This window comes from Cervus elaphus, chromosome 9, assembly GCF_910594005.1.
Source record: "Cervus elaphus chromosome 9, mCerEla1.1, whole genome shotgun sequence".
Lineage (NCBI taxonomy): Eukaryota > Metazoa > Chordata > Mammalia > Artiodactyla > Cervidae > Cervus > Cervus elaphus.
This window is the reverse complement of record NC_057823.1, coordinates 51,485,044-51,511,322: the sequence shown is the minus strand read 5'-3', so window position 1 is coordinate 51,511,322 and position 26,279 is coordinate 51,485,044. Positions and strand designations below refer to the sequence as shown.

Below are 26,279 nucleotides of genomic sequence, written 5' to 3'. Positions count from 1 at the left end.
AGACACACACACACAAATAGACAGGAAAAGAAAAAAACAGAGAGAGAGAAGGCTTATTTTTTCTAACTTGAGCCTAGGAAAAGTGAGATATTATGAGAGATTATATTGCTCCTTTAAAACAAAGGATGTTGCTATGTTAGTGAATATACACTTCTCCCAGAACACTGTCTGGCATAGATCAAACAAGGTATTTGAACCGGGTCTGAATCCCACCTTGGCTATTTGGTGTGACCTCAGGCTGCTTCAGCTCTGTTTTCTCTTCTGTAAAATCAGAATACTATCTCCCACCCCCACTGAGCTATTTTGAAAATTAAATGAAGCAATAAATACAAAGCTCAACAATTATTTCTGTGCCCCTTCCACTTTCCCACCTACCTTCTCCAACTCTTAAAACTATTCAGAACATTGTCATTGCTCTCATATCAATCATTTCTTAATTTTCAGAAATAAGGTCATGTTAGCAAGTTTCCTAAAGGAGGAAAAACTGACTTAATTTGTAGTGATGAAGCAGTAAAAGAGGTGCCTCCTTCAATCCAATCTCCATAGTGCAGAAAGAGGTAAAAACTGATCCTTTTGTGATAACAGCTACAAGCAAAGCTATAGTTCCCCTTGCTGGGGGCTTCCCAGGTGGTGCTAGTGGTAAAGAACCTGCCTGCCAAAGCAGGAGATGTAAGAGATGCAGGTTCAATCCTTGGGTCGGGAAGATTCCCCTGGAGAAGGGCATGGCAACCCACTCCAGTATTCTTTGCCTGGAGAACCCCATGGACAGAGGAGCCTGGTGGGCTACAGTCCATGGGGTTGCACAGAGTCAGACATGACTGAACTGACTTAGCACGCATGCACAGCTGGGTGTTTTAGCTTTTCCATGTGATTTTTAGAATTAAGAGAGGGAGAGACCCCCCCAGTGAGGGGTAGGGCGGGAATTAAGCCAATCTGAAGTTCCTCCAAGTTTGGAAAAATCTTTCATCTTCCTCATATATCCTATTTACATCTTCTCATCCCCAAAAGCCCATGCCATACCATAAGAATGGCTTCCAATCACAATGCCATAGCAGAGGATACCAAGTCCTCAGAAATTTAGCTATGAAAACATCTCTATAAGCCTTCAAGTGTTCTCCAAGAAGACTCAAAAGATAAAGTTATATTTCTCCTAAAAATAATACGAAGGTTTGGGTAAACTCCAGGAGCTGATGATGGACAGGGAGGCCTGGCGTGCTGCAGTCCATGGGGTCGCAAAGAGTCACACACGACCGAGCGACTGAACTGAACTGAACTGAAGGGTACTTCTAATAAGTTCCTTGGCCAGAACTTTCACTACCTTTAGATCCAGAAAAAAAAAGAACTCTTGCCAGTCCAGCAAAGGGACATGGTTTAGCTTCTGTAAATTACATAATTCACCCATTTCAGGTATCTTTATTAATGAAAGAATTTTTTAAAATTTCTATCTTAAATCGCAGATATACAAGAATCTGTACTGCACAATAAGAACAGAAATCACAATGTGTTTACATCATTAGGGTGGGATGGTGGAGGTGTTTCAACATATTTGAAAATACTAACACAGGTGGTATATCACCAGGTTGTATAGCAAGATGGGTGATTATTTTCTACTCTGTGGGGGTTTTCTTTTTGAACTTTCTATAATGAATGTATTTTTAAAGAAAAAAGTCCTCAAATGATTTTAAAATGTAAAATATCCTTAATTCATGCTTGTGACACATAAAACTCAGGTTTTCCTAGAAAAGAGTAACTTAAAACACTCCAAAAGAGCCTGTATGCAAAATTTCTTTTTTTAGAAGTATAAAAAAATCCCATGGCTACTAGTGTCAGTGCTAGAAAGGAAAATTAGCATTCATTATGAAATAAAAGCTTTGTAAAATCAGCTATCTTGAGAAGCTTATCCAAAATATGGAAAAGCAAGGAGTAAAATAAAGAAGGGGCCCATTTGCAGCCCCAATCTCAGAGTCATTATTTTTTGTTGAGTTGCTGCAGGACAAGTTCAATTATTATACAGACCTTAATAGACATTTCTTAAATACAACATTTTATAAAAGCATATTTTTTTTTACCAACTGCCAGATCCAAAAAAAAAAGAAAAAAAGGTATTTTAAAATATCCACCCAAATATGCTTTTGAAGCCCAACAAACACAGTTCAGCGTTAAAACAACAGAAGCATCCAGGAGAAGAGTTAAAAGCCATTAATCATCTTAAGCATGTTCCAATTATTTATTCATTTCATGATCAATTTCATGACCATATGTGGAATTCTGATTCCCCCTCTCCCACTAATTTCCTGGATGACTTGCTCAAGTCACTTTCATCTATTTATTTCAAAATGATTTTAACTGGCTAAAATTTTTCATCCTCTCAGATATCTCACACTATCCTTGTTAACAATGGCAGGCTCAGTCTTTAAAACTGCCCTATTTATCACACTCCTTTTAGATTTCTGAAAAGTGACTAAAACTCTGGTCATAACAATTTTAAAGTCTTTAGTTTTCTGGTTCAAAATAACCTCTTTAAATCATATTACTCTATAGAGGGTATTATTCAGCCATTAAAACTTATGTTATAGTAGAGTACTTAAAGATACTGAAAGCTGTTCAGGATCCATTAAGCGAAAAAGGTAAAATTGAGCAAAACATAATTCTACCCATGTCAATACATTCATCAAAGACATGGGTGTACCTATTGCTGATTCTTGTAGATGTTTGGCAGGAAACCACAGAATTATATAAAGCAATTATCCTTCAATTAAAAAACTAAATAATTTAAAGTGGCAAAAAAAAATGCAGACTTCCCTGGTGGTCTGGTGGCTAAGACTCCGCACTTCCAATGCATGGGGCCCAGGTTTGATTTCTGGTCAGGGAACTAGATCCCACATACCACAACTAAGGCTATATAATTTTTTTTTTTTTACACTGAAAGGGTCTAGATCAAAATATTAACCATTGACTTCATCTATGGGTAACCACAAAACTATAACTGATTTTTACTTCTTTTTTTGCTCTATCAAAAACACGTTAACTGCAGAAAATTAACTTTTGCTAAAGGAATTTTTTAGTTCTACACAGAGTATCCAGAGGAAGAATAGGGAAAAAAAGCAAGCAACCAACATCACAGTTAACTCTGTTACAAACTGCCCTATACTTAACAGATGAGCCTTTTAACACAGGAGAAGGTAAAAAAAAAAAAAACCAGCCAGCCCTAAATTTGAATACCTAGAACCTCCCTATCACAGGATTCCTAATTCTTGACAGTTACTTTTTCATCACTTTAGTTCCACTGATAAACTTACTTTATACCAAATTTTCTAAATTTATCTGATTAAAGGATCTCACCGAAAACTGATAACTGTTTTTTATTTCTTTGTTATCATTCCACCAACTTTCTTTTTATAAAATAATAAATTGACAGGACCATGTCTTCATAAAATTATTTGCCAACTTCAAGGTAATCAAGGATTAGCACGCATTTTCCAACCTGTCCCAATCCCTTCCCCCCAGTCCTCAAAATTTCTAAATTCATTTTCCATGATCTGGTAATAAAGTAAGACATCTTCCACGCTCATCAATGAAGACAAACTGGCAGTATACTTGCAAAGAAAAACAGATTTTATAACAGTACTTATCGGAAGGAACCAACGGTGGAATATATCTGTCATAATTCACACGCCCTATGACACGCAGATGAGCATGAATAAAACAGTTAATCCTCTTCGCCTTCACCTTTCCATTCATCAATGAGGGATATTTGGCAAAAACCACAGACCCCTGGATAACACCTCCATAGTTGTAGAAAAACTGACCATGATTCAAAGAATTTCTGACAGATGCTTTAAGAGAACTTTCCTGGGATGCCATTTTTAATCCACAAAACTGTTTATCTTTAGAAAATCAACCCAGAATATTTAGCATCATGTTATTTAAATACTGTAAGTCCATCTGAATCAGTTCAGGGAACACCTAGAAAAATTCTCAAACTACACCCTTCTCCATCCACTGTGGGTGAGAAAAGGAGTTTTGAATTTCTACTTTTTCTAGTAGACAGAATTGATTTTTTTTAAAAATTAAAATAGAGTACCACACATATTCATGTTCTCATTTTCCTTACTAATTCAAGTGTGCCCTGCTGCTATTCAAAAACACTCCAAAGAGAGGCACTTACTTCCTGATTACACATTCAAATAAATGCATAACATGCATTTCAACTTGGAATCACTTTCTTAAGAAATTAACTAGTAGAAACCACGTTTCTACATCATGGTTGAAGTCAGGCCAAAGTCAAAAATTCAGTACCTAACTTCCTCAGCTACACTGTACAAATATATTAAGGCAGGAATATTATCCACTGTATCTTAAAAGTATCATTATCCTGATCAGTACTATTATTTTTGTGAGTTTAACAAGACTTTAAAAAAAGGGAGGAGCAATTTCAAAATGACAGGAAACACTAGAATTTAATAACTTCATTCTCCTTTCCTCACTCTCAAGATGGCTACACCGGAACCCAAGTCTCTGCAAAGTAGCATATGCTCACACAAGGATAGTGATCCAGAAGTGGACAGCATCCCTGACACACCCCAGGTGAAAGAAAATACAGCCTTCACCCTAAAGACTTACAGTTTAAGTCAAGCAGACAACTTTAAGACATAAAACACCTGGATGACAACTAGTTAATGATTTTTGGAATTTATATTTTGCTTTTCCTGCTCAAGTTAAATGAAGAGCAACAGAAAATGGATTAAATAGAGTGGAGGAACAGGGGTCAATAATGAACAAGTTTTAAATTAATCACAGTCCTCAGGAACATATGAAGGGTAGGAATTGGAGTGGGAGCCCTTTAAACAACAGATACAGCCATCACAGGATCACACAAAAAGAGACATCCACAAAAATAAGCAGTGAAAACAGGATGAAAAATCTACTGAGATAGCAAGGGGAAAAGGAAGGATAACAAATGAGAAGGCAGAACTTAAAGCAAGAGTATGTGAAAAATCAGCTGATTTCTTGTTAAGTTTAATGAAGAAAGTGATTACACTAATCCGGAAACCTAATTAACTTAATCTTTTTCAAAATGTTAAATGTTTCTCTGCTATTGCACTTCCATAGCATCATTAACACTTTTTGAAGCCTGTACTTAATATTCCAGGGTAGGAATACTTGTCATTTTTCTCCTGTGAAAAATTAAAGAGCCCATGTATAAGATCCAGCTCATGATTCCAACCTGAATAAAACCACACTAACAGCACCAGGCAAATTAAAATGCAGTCTCTCTCACACACCCACACAAAGCTCCTGGAAGCTATGTTTCAAGTCTTCACATCATGAACTTAGCAAGCCCACACTTCACTCTGTCTCCTGTCTATCTCTCAAATCCTACTCGAAACAGTCACTGGCAGCTGCTTTGTCCTGATCACATCTGCCTTTTAACATCTATCTTGCAGGCTGCCTATATTAGATGTGGGTACATCAGTCTAAAGCTGTCAACATCTGCACTGGACAGGAGACCAATTTTCACCTCCTTCAATCTGACTCTAGTCAGTTGCCAGGGAGAAAATTATGCCTCAAGAGCCTGACAGCTTGGGCTCAATATTCTTTGTCAGGAATAAAATGCATCATTATTTTCCCTAAAACTGCCTTGCCAAGATTTACAATAAAATAAACACACACACACACACACAAACATGTACAATCACACATATACCTGTGGGTGCACACACATTTCTCCATATGTAGATATCATTTTCTCCCTTTATACAAATCATTCACACACATAACAAGGAAGAAGGCCTCTCTGTCCTCAATTTCACTACATAATTACTATGGTAAATAAAAGAATGTCTCTTAATAGCAATTTAAACCCTCACTGCCTATCCCTTCTTTATGACAATGTCCTTAAAAGACAGTTTTATCAAGTAATTCTGTACTTTCAAGATTTAAAAAAGCTAAGAAGACATTTGTGGAACAAGTCCACGTCACCAATGAACTATAACTGCTAAGATCACAAGAAGCTGGTAAACGCAATAGCTTTAACTATTGTTTTAGAAGACCAATAAACACTGCTTTCTTGCTCTAAGTGACAAGACACTTTCTACAGAAAAGAAAGTTCCTGTAACAAAACTGCAACTAAGTACTGAACAACACTGACTGTTCTCATAAGCTGAAGTCCTTCTACTCAAGGACAATGGGCTTGCATTATAATCAAAGTTTACCTGAAAAGGAATAATGATCTCAAAACCAGAACTGGAAAAGCCTCCCAAAAAATCTTAACACAAATACTGCTTGACATAAACAGACATGAAAGGTGGAAAACTATAAGCCAAACATCAAAATGTTTGCTTTCTGTTTACTGGACAAGGACATTTAGTAAAAAAAGTTTACTTATTTTCACCTTCTATCCATTTAGAGAGAAGGGGTATGAAGGTGTTACTATTAAATGTTTTTCCAATATTAGAGAAAATAAATCTCGAAATTTCAAATATTGGCGAGGATTATTGCAGTGAATTATCTAGATATTTTCATGTTGTTCACCATGTAAATAATAGCACATACATGAGAGGTGACTGGGTGTAGTTAGTAGCAAGGCAGTCATAGAACAAAAATCAAAGCAAACAGTCTGAGAGGCAGTAAGAGCCATGGATTTAGCTGCAGTCTTTGCTCTATTCAACAGAACTCAACCACCTTTTCAAGGACTACCATAAATCAGGTCCCACCATTAATATCATTACAGACAGACACAATCATGTCTTGATTCTCAACTCCAAGTTAATGCTACCTCTGCATACCAATATACTAGCAATGAGAAACCTAGAAGATTAGCATCTCCAGGCCAATAAGCCAAGTCTCAATTTTTGAAAACTTGGCAGAATGCAAGTCAGTAAGAAAAATAACAGGGATTCAACAAATCTGCAAAGCAGCACTATTATTTATAAATACTTACCACTGCCCTAAAGACTCTCACAAGCACCATCATGTTTCAATATATTCATAAACACAAAGAAATGGTCAACATCAATTACTGCAAATAATGCGAATTTTTAAAAAGAAAGTAGCATATTACACCTCTAAAGACAGCAAAAAATATTAATGAACTATCCCATTACTTGTCAAGAAGGATAATTTGCTTTCATTAAACATCATATTATTAACATCATATTCCGCATTCCTCTGGAGAAAGGGGAGCTCCCCCATTCCTTGTGCCCTGGGGTGAACATGTGACCCACACCGGCTAAACAATCTCCTTTGGCAGTAGAAGTGTTTCAGTGCCGAGCACGACCAAAGCAAAGCTAATGACTAAGATATAAACACTAAGAAAAGTTTTATCTGCTGAGATGAAAAAACTAGTATGACCACTTCAAACTAGAGGTGGGCATCTTATCCAATATGTATATATGGAAATAGAGGTAAACACAAGGAGGCAAATGATGAAGAAAGTCATGCATCCTTTCAGTCAGTCACATCTGGCTGTGCTTGAACTCTGGATCTACTCTGGGAATTCCCAAACTAAAACTCGTAAGAATTTCCCAGGTGGCTCAGCGGTAAAGAATCCACCTGCCAACCAAGAGACACAGGTTCAATCCCTGGGTCAGAAGATCCCCTAGAGAAGGAAATGGCAACCCACTCCAGTATTCTTGCCTGGGAAACTGCATGGACAGAGGAGCCTGGAGGGCTACAGTCCATGGTGTCGCAAAGAGTCAGACACGACTTAGCAACTCAACAACAACAAAGACCTCAAAACTCCCTTTTTGTTTAAACAAGTTTGAGTTGAGTTTCTGTATCTTGTAATTGGTGAGGTTATATAATATTAAGCAAGACAGACAGATATAACCCCGTATGTGCTGTGCTATGCTAAGTCGCTTCAGTTGAGTCTGACTCTTTGTGGCCCTATGAACTGTAGCCTACCTACCAGGCTCCTCTGTCTATGGGATTCAAGAATACTGGAGTGGGTTGCCATGGCCTCCTCCAGGGGATCTTTCCGACCAGGGATCGAACCCATGTCTCCTGCATTGGTGGGTAGGTTCTTTACCACTAGTGCCACCTAGGAAGCCCTATTAGAGAACAATTTAGGACTACATTTTAAAGTCCTAAAATCTATGTCCCTGAGGAAACTCTCTGAATGGTAGTTAGATGAGTACACATATATTGTAAATTCCTTCAAACTGTACACCAATCTATATTCTTTGCTATATATGATATAAATATACACTCATCAGTTCAGTTCAGTTGCTCAGTCGTGTCCGACTCTTTGCAGTCCGACTCCATGGACTGCAGCACACCAGGCTTCCCTATCCATCACCAACTCCCAGAACCTACTCAAACTCATGTCCATCATGTCAGTGATGCCATCCAACCATCTCATCCTCTGTCAACTCCTTCTCCTCCCGCCTTCAATCTTTCCCAGCATCAGGGTCTTTTCAAATGAGTCAGCTCTTTGCATCAAGGGGCCAAAGTACTGGAGCTTCAGCATCAGTCCTTCCAATGAATATTCAGGACTGATTTCCCTTTAGGATGGACTGGTTGGATCTCCTTGCTGTCAAAGGGCCTCTCAAGAGTCTCCAACACCACAGTTCAAAAGCATCAATTCTTTGGCGCTCAGCTTTCTTTATATACTCTTAATGTTTTTTTAAAAGATCTGTGAGCCCTATATTCATATTCCAGGAAATGTATCTTAAAGATATAAATTTTTTAAAGGGAAAACATTACATGTATAGTGTTCACTTACGACAGCATTTTTATATCAAAAACATAAAAATAACTAAGTCCAATAATAGGGAAATGATACAATAGAAAGTATATAGTTTTAAAGATTATAAATACCAAGGTTATACTAAATCATAAAAAAAATGCCTGTAATTAGTTTAAAATTTTTAAAAGAAAACAGTAAAATGGTATAAGCTAGAAATAAAAGGTATATATGTAGCCAAGGAATTAAAAAGAAACACAAAACTAAATAAAGACTATAATAACTCCCCCAAAATGTAAATCTAATAAAATATAGAGGATATATGTATTGTATATATACATGGTGCTAAACACCAATGAAAGAAATTTTAAAAAGATGTAAATAGACAAAAATGTATTTTGTTCATAAAAGACTCAACAGTAAAAATGTCGACTCTCCCCAAAGTGTGATGTAATCCCTATCAAAATCCCAGATTTTCTATAGACAGGATTATCTAAGATTTATGGGGAAAAGCAAAAGAAAAAAAAAAAACTAGAATAGCTAAAACAATTTGGAAAAAAAATAAAGAGGGAGAAATCACTCAACCCAATTTTGAGACTCATAACCACAGCAATAAAGACTGTGAGCATTGGCTGAGGGACAGACACATAGATAATAGAACAAAATAGAGAACCCAGAAATAATCCCACCCAAGTACAGCTTGACTGAATTTTTTCCCCAGCTGACTGATTTCTAACAGGGTGCGCAACTCAATAAAGCAGTCTTTTCAACAAACGATACTGGAAAAACTAGATGTTCACAAAGGAAAAAAGAATTCAACCTAAACCTCACGTGCCATACAAAAATAATCCAAAATGAGCCCAAGAGTTAAAAGTAAAACATAGAATTTCTAAAAGAAAATAGGAGAAAATCTTCATGAGCTAAATAAAGCTTGTTAAAGAACTCTTAGACATGACACCAAAAGTATGATCCATACATTGGGAGAGGGGAATCAATAAATTGGACTTCACCAAAATTAAAAACTTAGTATGCTATTTAAAACTTAGATCTGTTAAGAGAATGAAAAGACAGGCTACATCCAAATCATGGAGTACTCACAGTATACCTCCTTGTAATTAAAAAGCTACAAACTATTGATACACCAACTGGAGGGCTCTCAAGGGCAGCATGTTGAGTTGTGTGTGTGTGTTGGGGGGGTGGGGTGTGGGGAGAGCCAATCTCAAAAGATCATACATTGTATATCATTCCATTTATACAATATTCTTGAAATGACAGAATTAAGAGATGGAGACAGATTAGATGCCAAGGGTGAGGGATGATGGAGAATGTAAGCAACATGGGTATGATTTTAACAGGTATCAAGAGGGAGAGCTTTGTGGTGATGGAATAGTTGTGAATCTTGCTTGCAGAGGTGGTTGTACAAATCTTCATAGGTTAAAACTAGAGAACTGCTGTGCCAATGTCAATTTCCTGCTGCTGATATAGTACTACAGTTCCGTAAAATGTAACCATTGGGGGAAAATGGGTAAATGGTATACTGGACTACTCTATATTTGCAACTCCCTATTAATCAAAATACTTCCTTGGTGGCTCAGACAGAAGTGTCTGCCTACAATGCAGGAGACCCAGCTTCGATCCCTGGGTCAGGAAGATCCCCTGGAGGAGGAAATAGCAACCCACTCCAGTACTCTTGCATGGAAAATCCCATGGACAGAGGATCCTGGTAGGCTATAGTCCATGGGATTGCAGAGTTGGACACGACTGAGTGACTTCACTTCACTTCGTTAATCAAAATTAAAAGCTTTAAAAAAAAAAATCTGTTACTTAACTTTTTATTAGTGTAAATAAACACTGAAGTAAACAATGTAACAGAATTTTTAATCTGACAGAAGACCGCACGGCAGGATCTCAGAGTGGCTCTAACTTAATGAGAGTATGCTAATGTCAGGTAATTCACCTGGAGTTTTTAGTAGCTCTCACTGCCTCAATATATACCCTAAGTGATTCATGTCTGAGGAAGGCATTTTAATTTTTCACATACCAGGTCCCTCAGCTTTATCTATAAGGAGCAGCCATGTAGACAGGCCAAGCTGGCAGTAAAACTGCATGCACGCGTGTGTGCTCAGTTGCTAAGTCGTGTCCAACTCCTGGCAACCGCGTGACCGCATGACAACTGGCCAATTCTCCCTCTCCAGGATCTGCTGCAGCAGTCCCTTCCTTAACAGCACCATCTCACCTCCCACGACCCCAATGGTTTCCTGACTGTTAGTCCAGCCTCCAGGCTCTCCCCCAACCCCCTTAAGGCTTCCTGTACACACCTGGGAAACTAATCTCCCCTAAACACCACTTCTTTTCATATTCCATGTTATCCAGATGGTACAACTTCTTAAAACAGGAACAAAGTTAAGGAGACATATTTCAGTTTAATTTAAGAAGAAAAAGGCGTTAAAAATAAACACAAAGCAATGTTGGAAAAAGCTGCTTCCAGAGGTGCAAGTCCTGTGTCACTAGATACATTTAAGTATATGGGAACCTGAACCTGGGAGACCTATTCCAGCCACAGAACTAACTCAGAATCATTTCCCTGATAGTGCGTCCTTCTTCACTTGACATTCTAAGTCACCCTCTAAAATCTAACTCCAAGCTCTTTTGTATCCAACCTCTCCTCCCAGCACTCCTCTCCAGTCAGAGCCTTCACTGTTCCCCGTGCACATCTTGCTTTGTCTGCTGCTTTTCTTACCTGATTCTCCCTCCCTTCTTTTACCTTTCAAGATCCAGTACACCTTCAGGAAGCTTTTCTAATCTCATGCGTACCTTCCTATTCCATTCCATTCTTTGCATGCTACTCATGCTATTAATTATTTATGTCTGTATGTCCTGATTATAAGCTCTGAGACAAAAAAAAACAGTAAAAACACCCTCCTGTCTGATAGAAGACAGTCTCTCTCTCCTTTTTTAAAATTATTTTAGCCACTCTGCACTACATGCTCAATCTTAGTTTCTTGACCAGGAATCAAACCCAGGCCCCTTCCAGTGGAAGCACAGAGTCCTAACCAATGAACCTCCAGGGAATTCCCCAAGACGGTCTCTCTTCACGAAGAGACCGCACATGGTCACCAAGCCCTTTCCCCACTCTGGCCTAACGCAAGCTTCTCCCCAGGAAATCCACTGTTGTGAACCTGCAGTGCACCAATCATCTGCCCCTTTGCTGAGAAGAGTATCTTTAGAAGCCATGTGAGGATATAAGAATACATAAAGGTGCACCTAAGACTCTTGGGACCTTCTCCCTCATTCACCCAGAAATGCCCATGAGCTGTAGGAAAGAAGTTACTGATGCAGCAGCAAGTCTCTGTTCTTGGCCTTTGAGATATACTGTAAATTGTAGCTAATGGATTAAAAAGCACTGTTCTAGTAGAAACCATTCCTCATCACTTAACTTCCTATTTATTACTATCATCACTGGTCCTCCTTTTTAAATGCCTCCCCCCTTTTCAAACAAGTGTCAATTAGGCTTTCCCATCTCTGCCTCTTGGATGTCCCCTAACCAGTTAAGAGCCCTCTTTTTCTTATCAGAGCCCTATTCAAGTATCCATGAAATACTTTTAGATACTCTTTGCAACACACAGGTATTGTTAAAGTATGTATGTATAAGGAAAGGCTGTTAATGGGTATGAGATTTATTTTGGGAGTGATGAAAATGTTCTGGAATTAAATAATGGTGAAGCTGCACAATTCCGTGAATATACTAAAAACCACTAAATTATATACATTTTAAAATGGTGAATTTTATGTTAAATGAATTATCTTTTTTTTTTTTTTTAAAGGTAAGATTCTCCACCAGCATCCCCGTACTTACATTTGGCACTGGGGCAAAAACATCTTAATTTTTAAGAAATACCTTTTCTCACACACTTCTTGGAGAACATAGTCAATTACCTTCCTCAAACATTTAAGTGCCTATCATAGACAGGCACCACGATAGCTGCCTCAGAAAACAGTTGTCAGACCATCACAGAGCCTATGCTGCTGGAGCCTAAGAGGGGAAGATAACCAGCTATTTAACTATCACTGTGCCAAGAGCTAGGAAGAAAAAGTGTAAAGGTAAGAATGACCTAATCAGAGTGGGAAATGTGGGGGTGGGCAGGGTCCCCAAAAACACATCTCTAAGAGACACATGTAAGCTTCAGCCCATATCAGGCAGTTAACAACTAATTTGGGCTGACAAGCAGTACAACAAAACCCCTGTTTCACAGGGGTTTTGAGGCCATGCAATTGATAACTGGCTCCCATCCACCATAGGAGACTCACCTGGTCTTGAGGTAAAGCAACCCTACATTTATGTATGTGTATGTTTCACCCACTGACAGTGTTATGATAAGGTTTTAGTGTCCTTACAAATGTTTGTGTTTATTATTCATGTAATCAGAGGCAAATACAAAAAGAAAATTAAGTGATGCTGAAAAACTGCATACATTCAAGTCTCTGATTATTAATGATTGCACAGAAAGGGCTTATACAAGCTCAAAAGATATAGAAGGTTCAATTTTTGGCTCAAAAGCATTATAAATAAGAACCTAAATCAACTATTTATTCGAGACAGTAAGCTCACATCTTTAACCGGAGATCAGATATCAGCTAACTATGGCCTGTGGGCCATAATCTAGCCAATCCACTGTTTTCATAAATCAGTTTTACTGGAACAAAGCCATGCCCATTTGTTTTTACACTGAATAGCTGCTTTCCCAACACAACTGCTGAACTCAATAGTGTTAAGAGAAACCTTATCGCCAATAAGGTCTAAAATCCTTACTACTTGGCCCTTTATGGGGAAAAAAAAAAAAAAGGCCAACTTGTACTGGATGAAAGTAGCCCACACTGACTCAGATCAAAAACATCTTTTTATGCATCCTTTAGCAATTAAAGGATGTTCCAATGGATAAGCAACAGACTTGAAATGCAAAGAACTCTACTTCATTAGTCAATCCACTATGGAGTTCTTGATAAATCATAATTACTCTATATTTTATATACCAGTAAAATTCAGAGCAGTTAGGTCAGAGTTTTCCATAAGTGCTCAGGACTGCTGAAAGCAGGCCTGGGAGAGGTTTTTGTATTAATTATATATTCCTGCACAATAAATTACCCCCAAATAAGTATTTTAAACATTATCTCACCAAGTTTTCTGTGGGTCAGGAATTCAGGGTTGGCTGGGGCTGCCATCATCTGAAACTTAACTGTAGTTGGATGATCTTCCAAGGAGGCCTGGTTACATACTTGGTAAACTGGTACAAGAAACATCAGATCCTCTCCACAAGACCTCCTGAGTGTCCTCATAATCTAGCCAGCTTCCCCCAGAGTCAATAATCCATGAGAAAGAGATAGGAAAACACAACATTCTCCTTATGACTTTGCTTCGAAAGTAGATAGTGTAACTTCCACACCATATTCTATTCTTTATAGAACTAAGTAAGAGTCTCTAAGTACAACACATATTCAAGAAAATAAAAGTTAGGTCTCATTTTTAAAGGAAAAGGTGTTAAAGAATCTTCACATATAAACATCACTTCAGGGTTTCAAATGAGTAAATAGCTTCAACAACATAACCTACAAGGTTCGGCTGACTCAAGAATCTGTGCTTAACCATTATCATACCATGTATTTTGTTCTATTTGTCACAAGAGAGAGACTGCATCACTATTTGTTAACATTCACCAAAGAAAAAAGTAAGCCAACAGAAGAAAGGCAAAGCACTTCAGCTTTTCACATCTGACACAGTAACAATGATGGGAGGCAGTTATACATTTGCTTTAGTTTTAGTTCTGTTTTGTTTTCCTGCAAAGAGAAGGAAAATTATGGCGACTAGATCATGAACACATCAAAAATAATTGCAAAGCTGTCCCGGAACAGATAAGCATTTATGATTCAGTGCCACATAAAAAAATTTTCTCAGATACAAACAAAAATAACAGAAACTGAAGTTTAGATACGCATTCACAATTGGGAGGAGTGGGGTTGTACTTAGGAGGGTGTATTATATCACAATTGCAACAGATGTGTATCAGAGTAACTTCTGGAACAAAGAACATATATAGTAGGGGAAAAAAGTTATTTGTTACAATTCAACTTATTTTGAAAATAAATGTCTTTGTAGACCCATGAACACTTAACCAAATTCACCTGTTAATACTGTTTCAATATGGGAAGCAAGAAGACCAAGGAAGCAAAACTTTCTCATAGAGGGCAGAGAAATAAAAGTCATCCTGATTTCCTCAACAAAAAGCTCAAAAATGGTCCTGAATCAGACAATTAAATCACTTTAAATTCATTCAAAATTCACTCTGCCAGGTTGAAGAGTATCACCCCCAAAATTTAGATCCTCCCAGAACCTGTGAATGTGGCCTTATTTAGATATAGGGTCCTTGTAGATATAACCAAATTAAGATGAGGTCATCCTGGATTAGCGTGGACCATAATTCAATGACTAACATCCTCATAAGAGGGAACTTGGCAACACAGATACATGGAGAATACCAGGTGAAAAAAAAGCCAGATACTGGAGGGACCTGTCTACCTGTCAAGGAATACCAAGGATTGCTAGCAACAAGCAGAAGCTAGGAAAGAACATGGAATAGTCTTTGTCTAAGGCCCCGAGAAAGAATGAATCCTGCTGACACCTTGATTTCAGCTATCTAGACTCCAGAACGCCAAAAAAAAAAAAAAAAATGTTGTTCTAAATTAACAAGTTAGTAGTCATTTACTATGGCAGCCAGAGAAAACTAACACACCCACTCAGCTAGGATTATGGAACTTAAGTAATCTCACCATTTTTAGTATTAGAAATATTTATTCACAAACTCAGAACAACAGGAGATAGCATCTCCATTTAATGCCTTGCCCTTTTTGGGTACTGTCACAGGGATGAATTTGACCTAAGACTCCACTGGACTATGCATACTGCTGTCAGCCAGAGGGCTACTGAGGCTCTCCCAAAGGCCAGTAGAGCACATGCATAGAACATGTAAGTCAGTTCACCTTAGCTGACAGCCAACAGTCCTTAAAAAAAAAAAAAAACCTATGTTTTTGTTGAAGTCCTCCTGCTGGACCAGAAGAAGTTTAACAAAAAACTACAGGTTTCAAGAAGTTATTCTTTCAGATTTAAAGTCCTCTTATCTAGATAAGCAAAAACGACCTACTATATAGCACAGGGAGCTCTGTTCAATATTCTGTAATAACCTAAATGGAAAAAGAATTTTTAAAAAACGATACATGTATAATTGAATAATTTTGCTGTACACATGAAGCTAACACTGTTAATCAACTATGCTCCAATATAAAATAATTTAAGAAAATAAAGTCCTCTTATCATGATTATTGCATCACAGTGATGGCAGTTTTTCTTTTTTTTTTTTGATGGCAGTTTTTCTAACAGTAACCATTGGTAAGCTGTGGGTTACCATTTCACTTCTTATTACTTCTGAGTTTCCCAAAACATGTTTCCTTTAGGCTCATATTTAAATTATTTTAATCTCAAGTCAGTGCAAATATGCATGGCTGATTTAACCTATCAGTCTGACAGAAAGAGACACCGTCTAGGTTATTTTCAGAATTGCTCAACATTTTTCTATTTTATCATCCTTTTATCTTTAGCACACACTAACATATATTACACAGGATAAAAGATGAACTTCTGCCACATATATTTCCCATCAAATTGTGCTACAACATTCCTACAACTATTACTTGGAACACTGAAGAGAATTGGATTCAGATTCTCCAAAAATGATGTTCCTTTGTTAATCACTCCTAATTAAATCTTAAGCCAGTACAACTTAACACATTTCCAATACGTGAATATTCGTAGTTACCTGAGCAACTGGCAACATATAAGAAAGAAAATACTGACCGCAAAGTCACCTTCAAGGATTATTTTTCTAGAAAAACCTGACTCTCTCCATGTGAAAAGTGGCATTGACCTACCTTGTTTTCGAACATCTTCTACAGCAGCCACAAGCTCCTCCTTGAGAAACTGACTCTCCTTTGCAATTTTATCCCCCTTCTCCAAGAAATTCTCAGTTGCTTGTTCAACAGATGCAGCCAAAACATGGGCCTTCTTAGAACGACCTCTCTTCTTATTAGAGGGCCCCTTGCTATTGGTGTTTACCAAGGTTGTAACCTAAAAGTTTCAATTTTGAAAATTAAACCATAGCCAACTAAAATTAAAAGAAAGAAAAACACAAAGAGTAACATCTTTACAGATAGCAAGAATAAATTACTCATAGTAAAATGAAACATCACATTTATGAGAGTCTAGTAAGTATTAACAAATAAGATAAAATTCTCTCCATATTTAAAATATTCAGCAATGATACTCCATATTTAGTTTCCAAAATAATTTAGCTATCTCAATATGTAAGTTAAGAAATATAATGAATATTTTAATTTCTCAAACATGATCATTAGGCTTTTAAGCTTCATTTTACAGATTAAAAACTAACAACAAACAAACTACACGTCTCTATTATGTCATCAAGAAGTTTAGAAAGAGGTTAACAATGAATTTTGGAGCCCAAGAAAATAATTTATTTATATTTAAAAATATTTATTTCATATTTATACTTAAAATATATTTATTTATATTTAAAATATTTATTTTCTTGAGTTCCAAAATCACTGCAGATGGTGACTGCAACCATGCCACTACCTCTCATTTTCGTGCTCAAGTACAATGTCTGTCTCCCTCACACTCAGACACAGACACATACACGTGCCAAAATGTGCCAAAACACTACACGTGCACAGCAAGTTGCTAACAGTTTAATGAAATGTCATCACATTGTGATATCTGTATTTGTAACAGAACATACCAAACCTACGCTCTCAAATTAAACGATCTTCTAACTGATCCTGGACAACAAAAGGTGTATTAAGCGAGATGAACAGACTTAATAGTCAAGGTTCCACATCCTATCTTTCTTAGAAATACTTTTAAGTATTAAGTGGTATGCACTGCATACCGCTAGCCCCTATTACTGCCAATCAAGACTGAAGAAAATGGCAACAAATATATTTCTAAAAGGCTAAATGAACCCACACATAAATATTTAATTATTAGTGGAGCCAAACTGTCTCATTACCATCAGCCTAAACTCAACGACTCAAATTAAGGCTTTGAACTAAACAACTTTGCCCTGTGTTTATTACCCAGGCCATGGAACCATGGAATGTTATGGAATCATGTTACAACAACTATGTATGTGTTTGCAGATTCTTACCTGGGTAACAAGAGGCTCTAACAGTCTTTCAACTGCCAGAGTCCTGATCTCTAGACTTTTGGGGTCCCATTTGAAGTTTATGTTGCCTGTGTGAACAGCAGTCATTTCTGAAAGAGAAACAGCCAGTCAAGCAAATAAATATCAAACACACATATGAAACATAAAAAATCTCCTACTCAAGGACTTGACACCAGGAAAGTTACAATCACAAGATGAAAGAAATTCTTACCAGCCTGCACTTTGAGGGCCCAGTAACTCTTAAAACCCCTTACACATAAGATTCTGAATTTACAAACATTATGGGTACTACAAGAGGGCATTCCCAATCATGAGCTTTTCCCCTCGGGCTTCTCTGGCACCAAGGCACTTCTACCTCCAGTTTTTTCATACTAACCTAGAATCAGGATGAAAAGCTCAAGGGAAAGAAGGCTAATACAGAAGATTCTGATTTGTCTTATTCCACAATAGTTATAATACACTTATTATCTGTAAACCTCACTTCATTTTCTGATGGATTCTTAGAGAATATCTTATCTTACTGTATTAAAACCTAACACTTCAGTCTACTGCCTTCTGCACCTACAGCTATTATCACTCACAGCCTGAAGAAATTTCAAGTCACACTTAGTCAAGTATCACTGTATCACTGTCAAGGTAAACTTCCATTAGACAGAGGCTTTAAGACTAAGGGGAAAGACTTCAGCCATAATACCAGGCAGTTGGTGTTTACTTCTAAAAGTAGTGCCTCAAAGATTAAACAGAAAAACAGGTGAGGTATGTAGATGAGGTAAACACTAATAAAAACAACAAGCTGTTCATAGAAATACAAACCTTAAAAGGGTGCATTCTTATGAATTTTTACCTCTTGATTTTCACTCTAAAGGAAAAATGAAGGTCCATGGAAAAACCTGGGTACAATGATGTTTACAAAAGCACTATATATAATCATTAAAAACCGAAACTACCTATATTTCAAAAAATAGACCACTGAATAAATCACACAATCACAATATGGGATACTGTTCTGTTCTTAAAAAACTACATTAACAAAATTAGGAAGAAATAATAGTATTCTCACTGCTCAGGTCTTTCTTTCTATTAAGTACTAATTCCTTTAAAAAATTTTTTTAAAAAAGGTATATTCCAGGTCTGATATATCCTACTGTACAGAAAGCAAGGAAAGACACAATGACTAACAAGAGCATATTAAAAAGATAAAAGAACCAAGGGTTCCACTGGCTAAATTCACAAGTTGAATATCAAGAAGATGACTGTAACTGCCTATTGGACAGCTATCCTATGACCATGCATGGTCAGTCGTTTCAGTCGTGTCCAACTCTTTGCAACTCTATGGACCGTAGGCCACCAGGCTCCTCTGTCCATGGGATTCTCCAGGTAAGAATACTGGAGTGAGCTGCCATGCCTTCCTCCAGGGGATCTTCCCAACCCAGGGAATGAACCCATGTTCTCTTGCACTGCAGGTGGGTTTTTTACCTCTGAGCCACAGGGGAAGCCCTAAGGATCCTCAAAAGGAAAGAAAGGGGGTGAAAAGAAAATTTCTGTACCATAAATGTACAACAGAATTAGAAAATGACCATTTTGTAAACCCCAATGTAATAACTGATTCAAACTAGGGCTATCAGTGGATATTAACACCATTAGGTTAGACTACTGGGGAACAGACTATTTGAAAGGTGCCGAAGTATCACCTGACAGGTTTTACTTAACTAATCACAAAGGGGGCAAGACATACCTTTACAACATTGAGATCTAATGGCCATCTCCTTAGAACAAAGTTTGGTTGGCATTGCTAGTAATGCAACTCTGATATTATGTGCCTCACATGCCATGCCTTGGCATGTGAAGTGCCCTATATTCCCTAAAAAGTATTCTTAATGAAAAAAAAAAGTTTCAGATGTCTTTCAAGAGCCCCAGTATTACTATAAACTGAGCAAAGTTAATTGTCCAAGAGCAAAATGAAAATTAAATATTTAACCTGAGTCTAATGAAGCCTCTGCATAGGGATTCTAAGCCTTTTTCAATGTATGGATCCCTTAAGCAGTCTAGTGAATCTTATAGACTAATGTCTGGTAGAAATATAATGCAAGCCACCTATGCAATTTAAATTTTTCTAGTAGCCACATTAAAAAGTAGAGAGAAACTGATGAATTAATTTCAATAATATATTTAACACAGTATATCCAGAATATTATCATTTCATCATGTAACTGATTTTTCAAAATTACTGATTACATAAGATGGTTTACAAAGTACTAAGTGTTGGAAATCTACGATGTGTTTTACACTTAAGGCATATTTACATTCAGACAAGTCACATTTCCAGTGCTCAGTAGCCACATGAGGATAGTGGCTTCAGTACTGCACAGTGCAGCTACAGACGTTTTCTCAGAATTTTTTTTAAACGCATGAAATACAATTCAAAGGATTACAAAGGAAACATATATGTTGAGATTTAGCTATCAAAAGCAATATATATGCTCTTTATTAAATACTAAATAAGATGTCAAGAATTCTGAAAACTACTTCAAAGTAATAATGAACACACTTTCTCAAGATAGATTACAATTACTTCATGTATGAAAAGCACTGAGATTCCTACTGTTGGGACAAAGTTATAGGTTCAACTGAAGTTGGAGTTTGTTTTCTATTGTTAATAATAAATTCCTATTAATAATAAAAAAGACAAAACTTTTCCAATCCATACTCAGTGCAGGTTAAAAAACCCTAACCTGAACTGAATTTCACAGAAGTATATAAGGGATACAGATGCATGTTAAATACCACAAGGGAACAGACAATTGGAATATAAGGCATTCTTATAAGACAATGGGACCTTAACTCTTCAAAAAGTCAATATGGGGGTATGGGACATAATTTAGACAAAAAGACAGGAGACAAAAGAATCTAATGCAATACACATATTTCATTGGGATCCTGGTCTGAAACAAAAAGCTATTAAGACATTTGTAGGAAAACTGGTAAATTTTTATATTAAACATTATATTAACTGGAGAAGAAAATGGCAACCAACTCCAGTATTCTTGCCTGGAGAACCCCATGGACAGTATGAAAGGCATGCTTGGGGTTGCAAAGAGTTGGACACGACTTGACAACTGAACAACAACAAATTAGATATTATGGAATTACTGCTCAGTTTCATAGGTGTGATAATGAACTGCAGCTGTATAGAAAAGGACTATTTTTAGGAGATCGTACTGAAATCTTTAGAAATCAAATGTCAGGGTGACTGCAACTTTCAAATTCAGCAAAAGTAAACATACACAGAGAGTATGTTTATTTAAAAATATTCATAACTGTTAAATCTAAATGTAGATCATGTGGAGAGGTTGGGTACACCTGAAATTTCTCATCTTAAAAAAAGAAGAAAATGTTGTAGAGGTTTATGAGAAAATGTTCAAAATATATACTACTGAAGACAGAAAGCAGATTTCAAAAACAATATGAAGTATAACTGCAGTGGGATATATAAACCGAACATTAACAATGATGTTATATCTTAAGATTGGGTGATTACGAGCGGTGTTAACTTTTCTTTTTTTCACAATTGTATTCTCTGATTTTATAAAATTATAGGTATTTAGAAAGTTGCAAAAAAAAAAAAAAAAAAGAAAGTTGCTCTTGTAATGAAAGAAGTAGAATCTTTATTTTACAAGGTGCAAGGAGGACAATACAATCAAAAGGCATGCTTGATCATTACTCAACCACTTTGAACTTGTTTCCTCTTTTATAAAATAAGGTTATCATTTACTTTAAAAAAAAAAAAATACTATCACTATCTTTAGAGGGCTTGTGTGAAAATTAAAGAGACTATGATCCACTGAATAAAATCAATCCATGATAACACCAACAAAGAAGGAAAAGTTCTTCCACAATAGGAAATCAGATAACATATAGAGAAGGAGTAACACATATAGAAAAATCACCATTTAAGAAACCTCACAATATATTCAAGCAAGAATTAGCAAAGAATGCTAAAGCAAACAAGTGAAAAGTTTACTAAGAAACTGAATATTCAACCCAGTGCTCTGTGCCAGTCTAGAGGGGTGGGACTGGGGGGGAAGAGGGTGGTTCAAGAGTAAAGAGATATATGTATACTTATGATTGATCCACACTGTTGTTGTACAGCAGAAACCAATACAACATTGTAAAGCGATTATCTTCCAATTAAAAATAAATTTAAATAAAAAGGAAACTGAGTATTTACATAGTCTCATAATAACTCCCAAGAGATTACTGATTACCAAGAGGGGAAATAAAGTATTTAACTCTGCAGAGCAGAAACTGGGAAACACCACCTTAGCCAAGTGACAAAAATTAACATCCCTAATAATGGGATAAATGGACATCATGTACTTCCTAATACAACACAATGAGAAGGATACACCGTTGCCTTCTGTGGTATTTCAAAGTTACATAACCCCAATCCTGTCACAAGGAAACATCAGACAAACTCAAAGTAATGGATATTCTATAAAGTAACTAGCTACAGTCTTCAAAAATGTCAAGGTAGGAAAAAGAGGCTGAGAAATACTTCCAAATTAAAAGAGGCTAAAAAAAGACATGAAAACTAAATGCAGTCATTCTGGACTGAAAATTGAACTAGGAATAAGAAACAATTGAGACAACTGATATAATTTGATCAGGGATCCTAAAATAGATAATAAATAGTATACATCGATGTTAAATTTTGAAAAATCCCATCATTGTATTGTAGCTATGTACATCCTTATTACACATAATGGGAATGATGTCTACAACTTACTCTCATATGGTTTAGAAAAAAAATAATGCATTAAATATACACATATACACAAAGAAGAATGAAAAAATATTAAGCAGAAGGAAAAATGGGAGGGAGAAGAGAGATAAGGAGCAGAGGGAAACTGAATGGAAGAATGCGGAACAGGGAGAAGGAAGGGATGGAGAGGGAGCGGTAGCAGGAGAGGGAGAAGGGCGGGGGCGGGGGGATGTTCTGAAATGGCTGATGTCGCTGAGAACTGATTTTTTTTTTAAATTTTATTCCGTTTTAATTAATGTTAAATAGCCACTGATGACTACCTTATCAGACAGCACAGTTCTAGACCCTCTACGAAAAGCTACAGACCTCTACATCTCATATTTGAATAATGACCAGGACAAAGTAGAACTGCACGTGTCTGTGACTAGTCCACTCCTAACAACTTTAATATAAAAACATCGATCTGTATCCTCTCCCCTAAATGCATGCTTGAGGCACAAATAGATAAGACTCCCTTAGATATTGCTGAAAATATTACTGCAAGCATCATCTAACATTTCACGAAGACTTATGTAAGCATCAGAAATTCTAGAACCTGGGCTTCCCTGTTGGCTCAGTGATAAAGAATCCACCTACCAATGCAGGAGACACGGGATCAATCCCTGGTTCAGGAAGATCCCACAAGCCACAGAGCAACTAAGCCCCTTGCACCATCACTACTGAGCCAGCACTCTAGAACCCATAAGCCACAACTACTGAGCCCACGTGCCACAATTACCGACGCGCACACAATCCAGAGCCTGTGCTCCACAGTAAGACAAGCTGCCACAATGAAAGGCCCATGCAAGACAACTGGAGAGCAGCCCCGCTCAGCACGACAAGAGAAAAGCCCATGCAGCAAGGAATGCCCAGCAGAGCCAAATAAATGAACAAAATTAAATTCTAGACTCGCTGAAAATAGGATGCCAAAAGGAATGTAGATTTGCTTAATCTGGTAACAAAGAATGCCAGTTTCCACGGAATTCGTTTCATCTCAAGTGGGCAAATTTGCTCTCTCTACACTCATATTGTGTAAAGCCTATAGTCTAGTTTTTAAAGGTTATTTGTCCACTAAACTGATCAATCCAAGTCAGTAAACCTTAGGAGATGGGACTAGTCTATATTGCTACAGGGCTGATAACTGTAGCTCAAGCAAATGTCATGAAATGTCAAAGATAAGACATTTCAGAAGGAATGGTTTTCCCCATGCATCCCACACATTTCTGTATCCTAGCATTCCAGCCACTGTATCAACACAAAACAGAAAATCTTTCAAAGGTTGTAGAGGGAACGAGCCCAAAGACAACTTAAGTGAAGCTACTTGCAAGTAGACATGTAGTCACATTTTCACATTTGGATTTTAATTATTAAACAAGTACGACACACAACAATTCACTTTCCCAAAGAAATACACTCATTTTTTCTTGAAATAAAAAGCCTTCATGAAAGGAGCCCAGAGAAAAACATTAGGTCAATCCTGCCTGGGGAAAGGCACTGACCCTGAGGATTTGATCAGTTTTGAAAACCCACAAATCAAGATCCAAACATCGTACACATGCATTCTTATTGCTTTAGAATTCATAGCTCAAGCCCAGTAAGCAAAATTAAAGACCAGGATGAGAATCCTTAGCTGAAAGACAGGGTTCAGGCCACAGAAAAGCTGCCAAGGAAAAGGAAAGCTGTTCAGAGGTAACTCAAAGAGGGAACAAGCTGCCCAAGGTGAGCCTGGGCAGACTGAACCAGTCCAGTCATGGGGTAAAAAGGCTTCAGACACTTGGAGAAAAATTAGAATTGCCATAGAGAAAGAACAAGAGTCCCCTGATTATCATACACATGTTGAAAATAAGGATAAAAACATTCTCAAAAAATGTCTTTTTGTCTTTTGTTTCCCTAATTTTGATACTCTGGGGTACAAAATAATTTCACTTTCTTGTTAACAGGAAAAAAAGGCAGAGTGTAAGCACAATAACGAAATTCAAACAACGCTGATCTCTCTGAGTCTGGGAACTGGTAAATGGGAAAAGCCTGTGTCCAGCTTCCCATGAGCCCCGGTAGTCTTTATTACACACATCTAAGGTTGGCAAATCGTTCAATTTTTTAAGAGATCTCAACATGCAGATTTTTATGTTAAATCTTCCAAATTTAATGTTAGAAACTTGTTCCAAAAAATTTTACCACTGTATGGGACAATCATGTCTGAGTACTATGTTTGCCCTTTCAGACACCACTTTACAGTCACTAAAGATTTTCCAATGAAGTCCTTTCTGATTATACATTCCAGAACTCCACTCCTCTTAAGTAATGTCTCTGAGGAGGTCTTCAGCTTCCCCCATAAGATACACTAGATTCAGGTTCCCACTAAGGATGTTAAGGCAAAGGACTCACTCACTCATTTCCATTGAGAAACTTGAAATATACTGACACTTGAAAACTGAGAACAGTGTGTTTTCAAGTCTTTTAACAACCATGAAGGAAGCAGACTGCTTTGTGATGCATCTTTAATAAAAGGTCCTGCCATGATTGACTTCAAACATTATTAAACCATACTACGAAATCAAGTTATGCTTTTGTGACTACAACCCTAAAATGATTTCAAAAAGTAGAGGTAGAACATTTAAAATCTAATGAAAACACATACTCTGGAAAGAACATGGCTCCTGGAACCAGCTTCATCATTTATTCTCTGACATCAGGCAAGCTGCCTCAGCTTTCTGAATCCTCAGTTTTCTCATATACAAAATGAAAGAGGTTGAATTCTAAGCTTCACGTCTTTTCAGTTCTGAAATTCTAGTATTCCCTTCACTGAAATGATCTCTCAATAGCCTCTGAATTGTTTCATTAAATGTAACTTAATTTTTCCCAGGTTTAGACTGTGGTAACCCTAGTTTAAAGATGATAACTATGCTTATGCTTCTTTACAAGCCTTAAGTTGCTGGCAAGGTGCTTTAAGCAAAGATGCTTTATGCAGAGCAGACAGTATTAGCTGAATTAAATTTATGCAATATGACTTTAAAATATTTACAGGCCTACCAAGACTCCTACCTCAATCCTAGTCATATCTTCTGCTTCTCTACAATTAATGACATCGTTTAAAGTAGCTAAACAAATAACTTAAACTCTAGGCAATTTCTAGTTTTCCAATTAACTTACAGAGCACTCCTTCACAAGATCTATTACAAAACCTACTAGAGCTAGCCAAACTTAATGAATTACAGCAACCAGAGGTTTTTCCAGAAGGGGATCAAGGTTGGTGAAACTAAATAAAACATTAAACTGTAGTTGTTCAGTCTTCAATACATTATAAATAGCAATCCTAGCAATAAAGCAAAAGTTCACTATAAATTCAGAAAGGGGCAGAGACAGTGGGCAGTTGACTAGCAATCTTTATGATAGAAAGAGAAACGGAGAAGCAATAAGCAGAGAGTAAAAGCACAGCTCCTCCAGAACTAAGGAGGCTGATTGTTGGCAAATGGCCTCATTCATGCAAAGAGCTACATACCTT

The 26,279-nt window shown here is 37.0% G+C and overlaps 1 protein-coding gene across 3 annotated transcripts in view; it reads right to left on the bottom strand.

Moving 5' to 3' along the window:
- CTNNA1 (catenin alpha 1) overlaps positions 1-26,279 on the bottom strand; it is a 171,328-nt gene that overhangs the window by 130,604 nt on the left and 14,445 nt on the right. For all 3 annotated transcript variants that reach the window (XM_043912890.1, XM_043912891.1, XM_043912892.1), the window contains exons 2-3: positions 17,959-18,065; positions 16,664-16,859 (exon numbers count right to left, since the gene is read on the bottom strand). In XM_043912890.1, coding sequence (XP_043768825.1) covers positions 16,664-16,859; positions 17,959-18,063 — 301 coding nt within the window. In that variant the 5' untranslated portion in view covers positions 18,064-18,065. The remainder of the gene's footprint in view (positions 1-16,663; positions 16,860-17,958; positions 18,066-26,279) is intronic.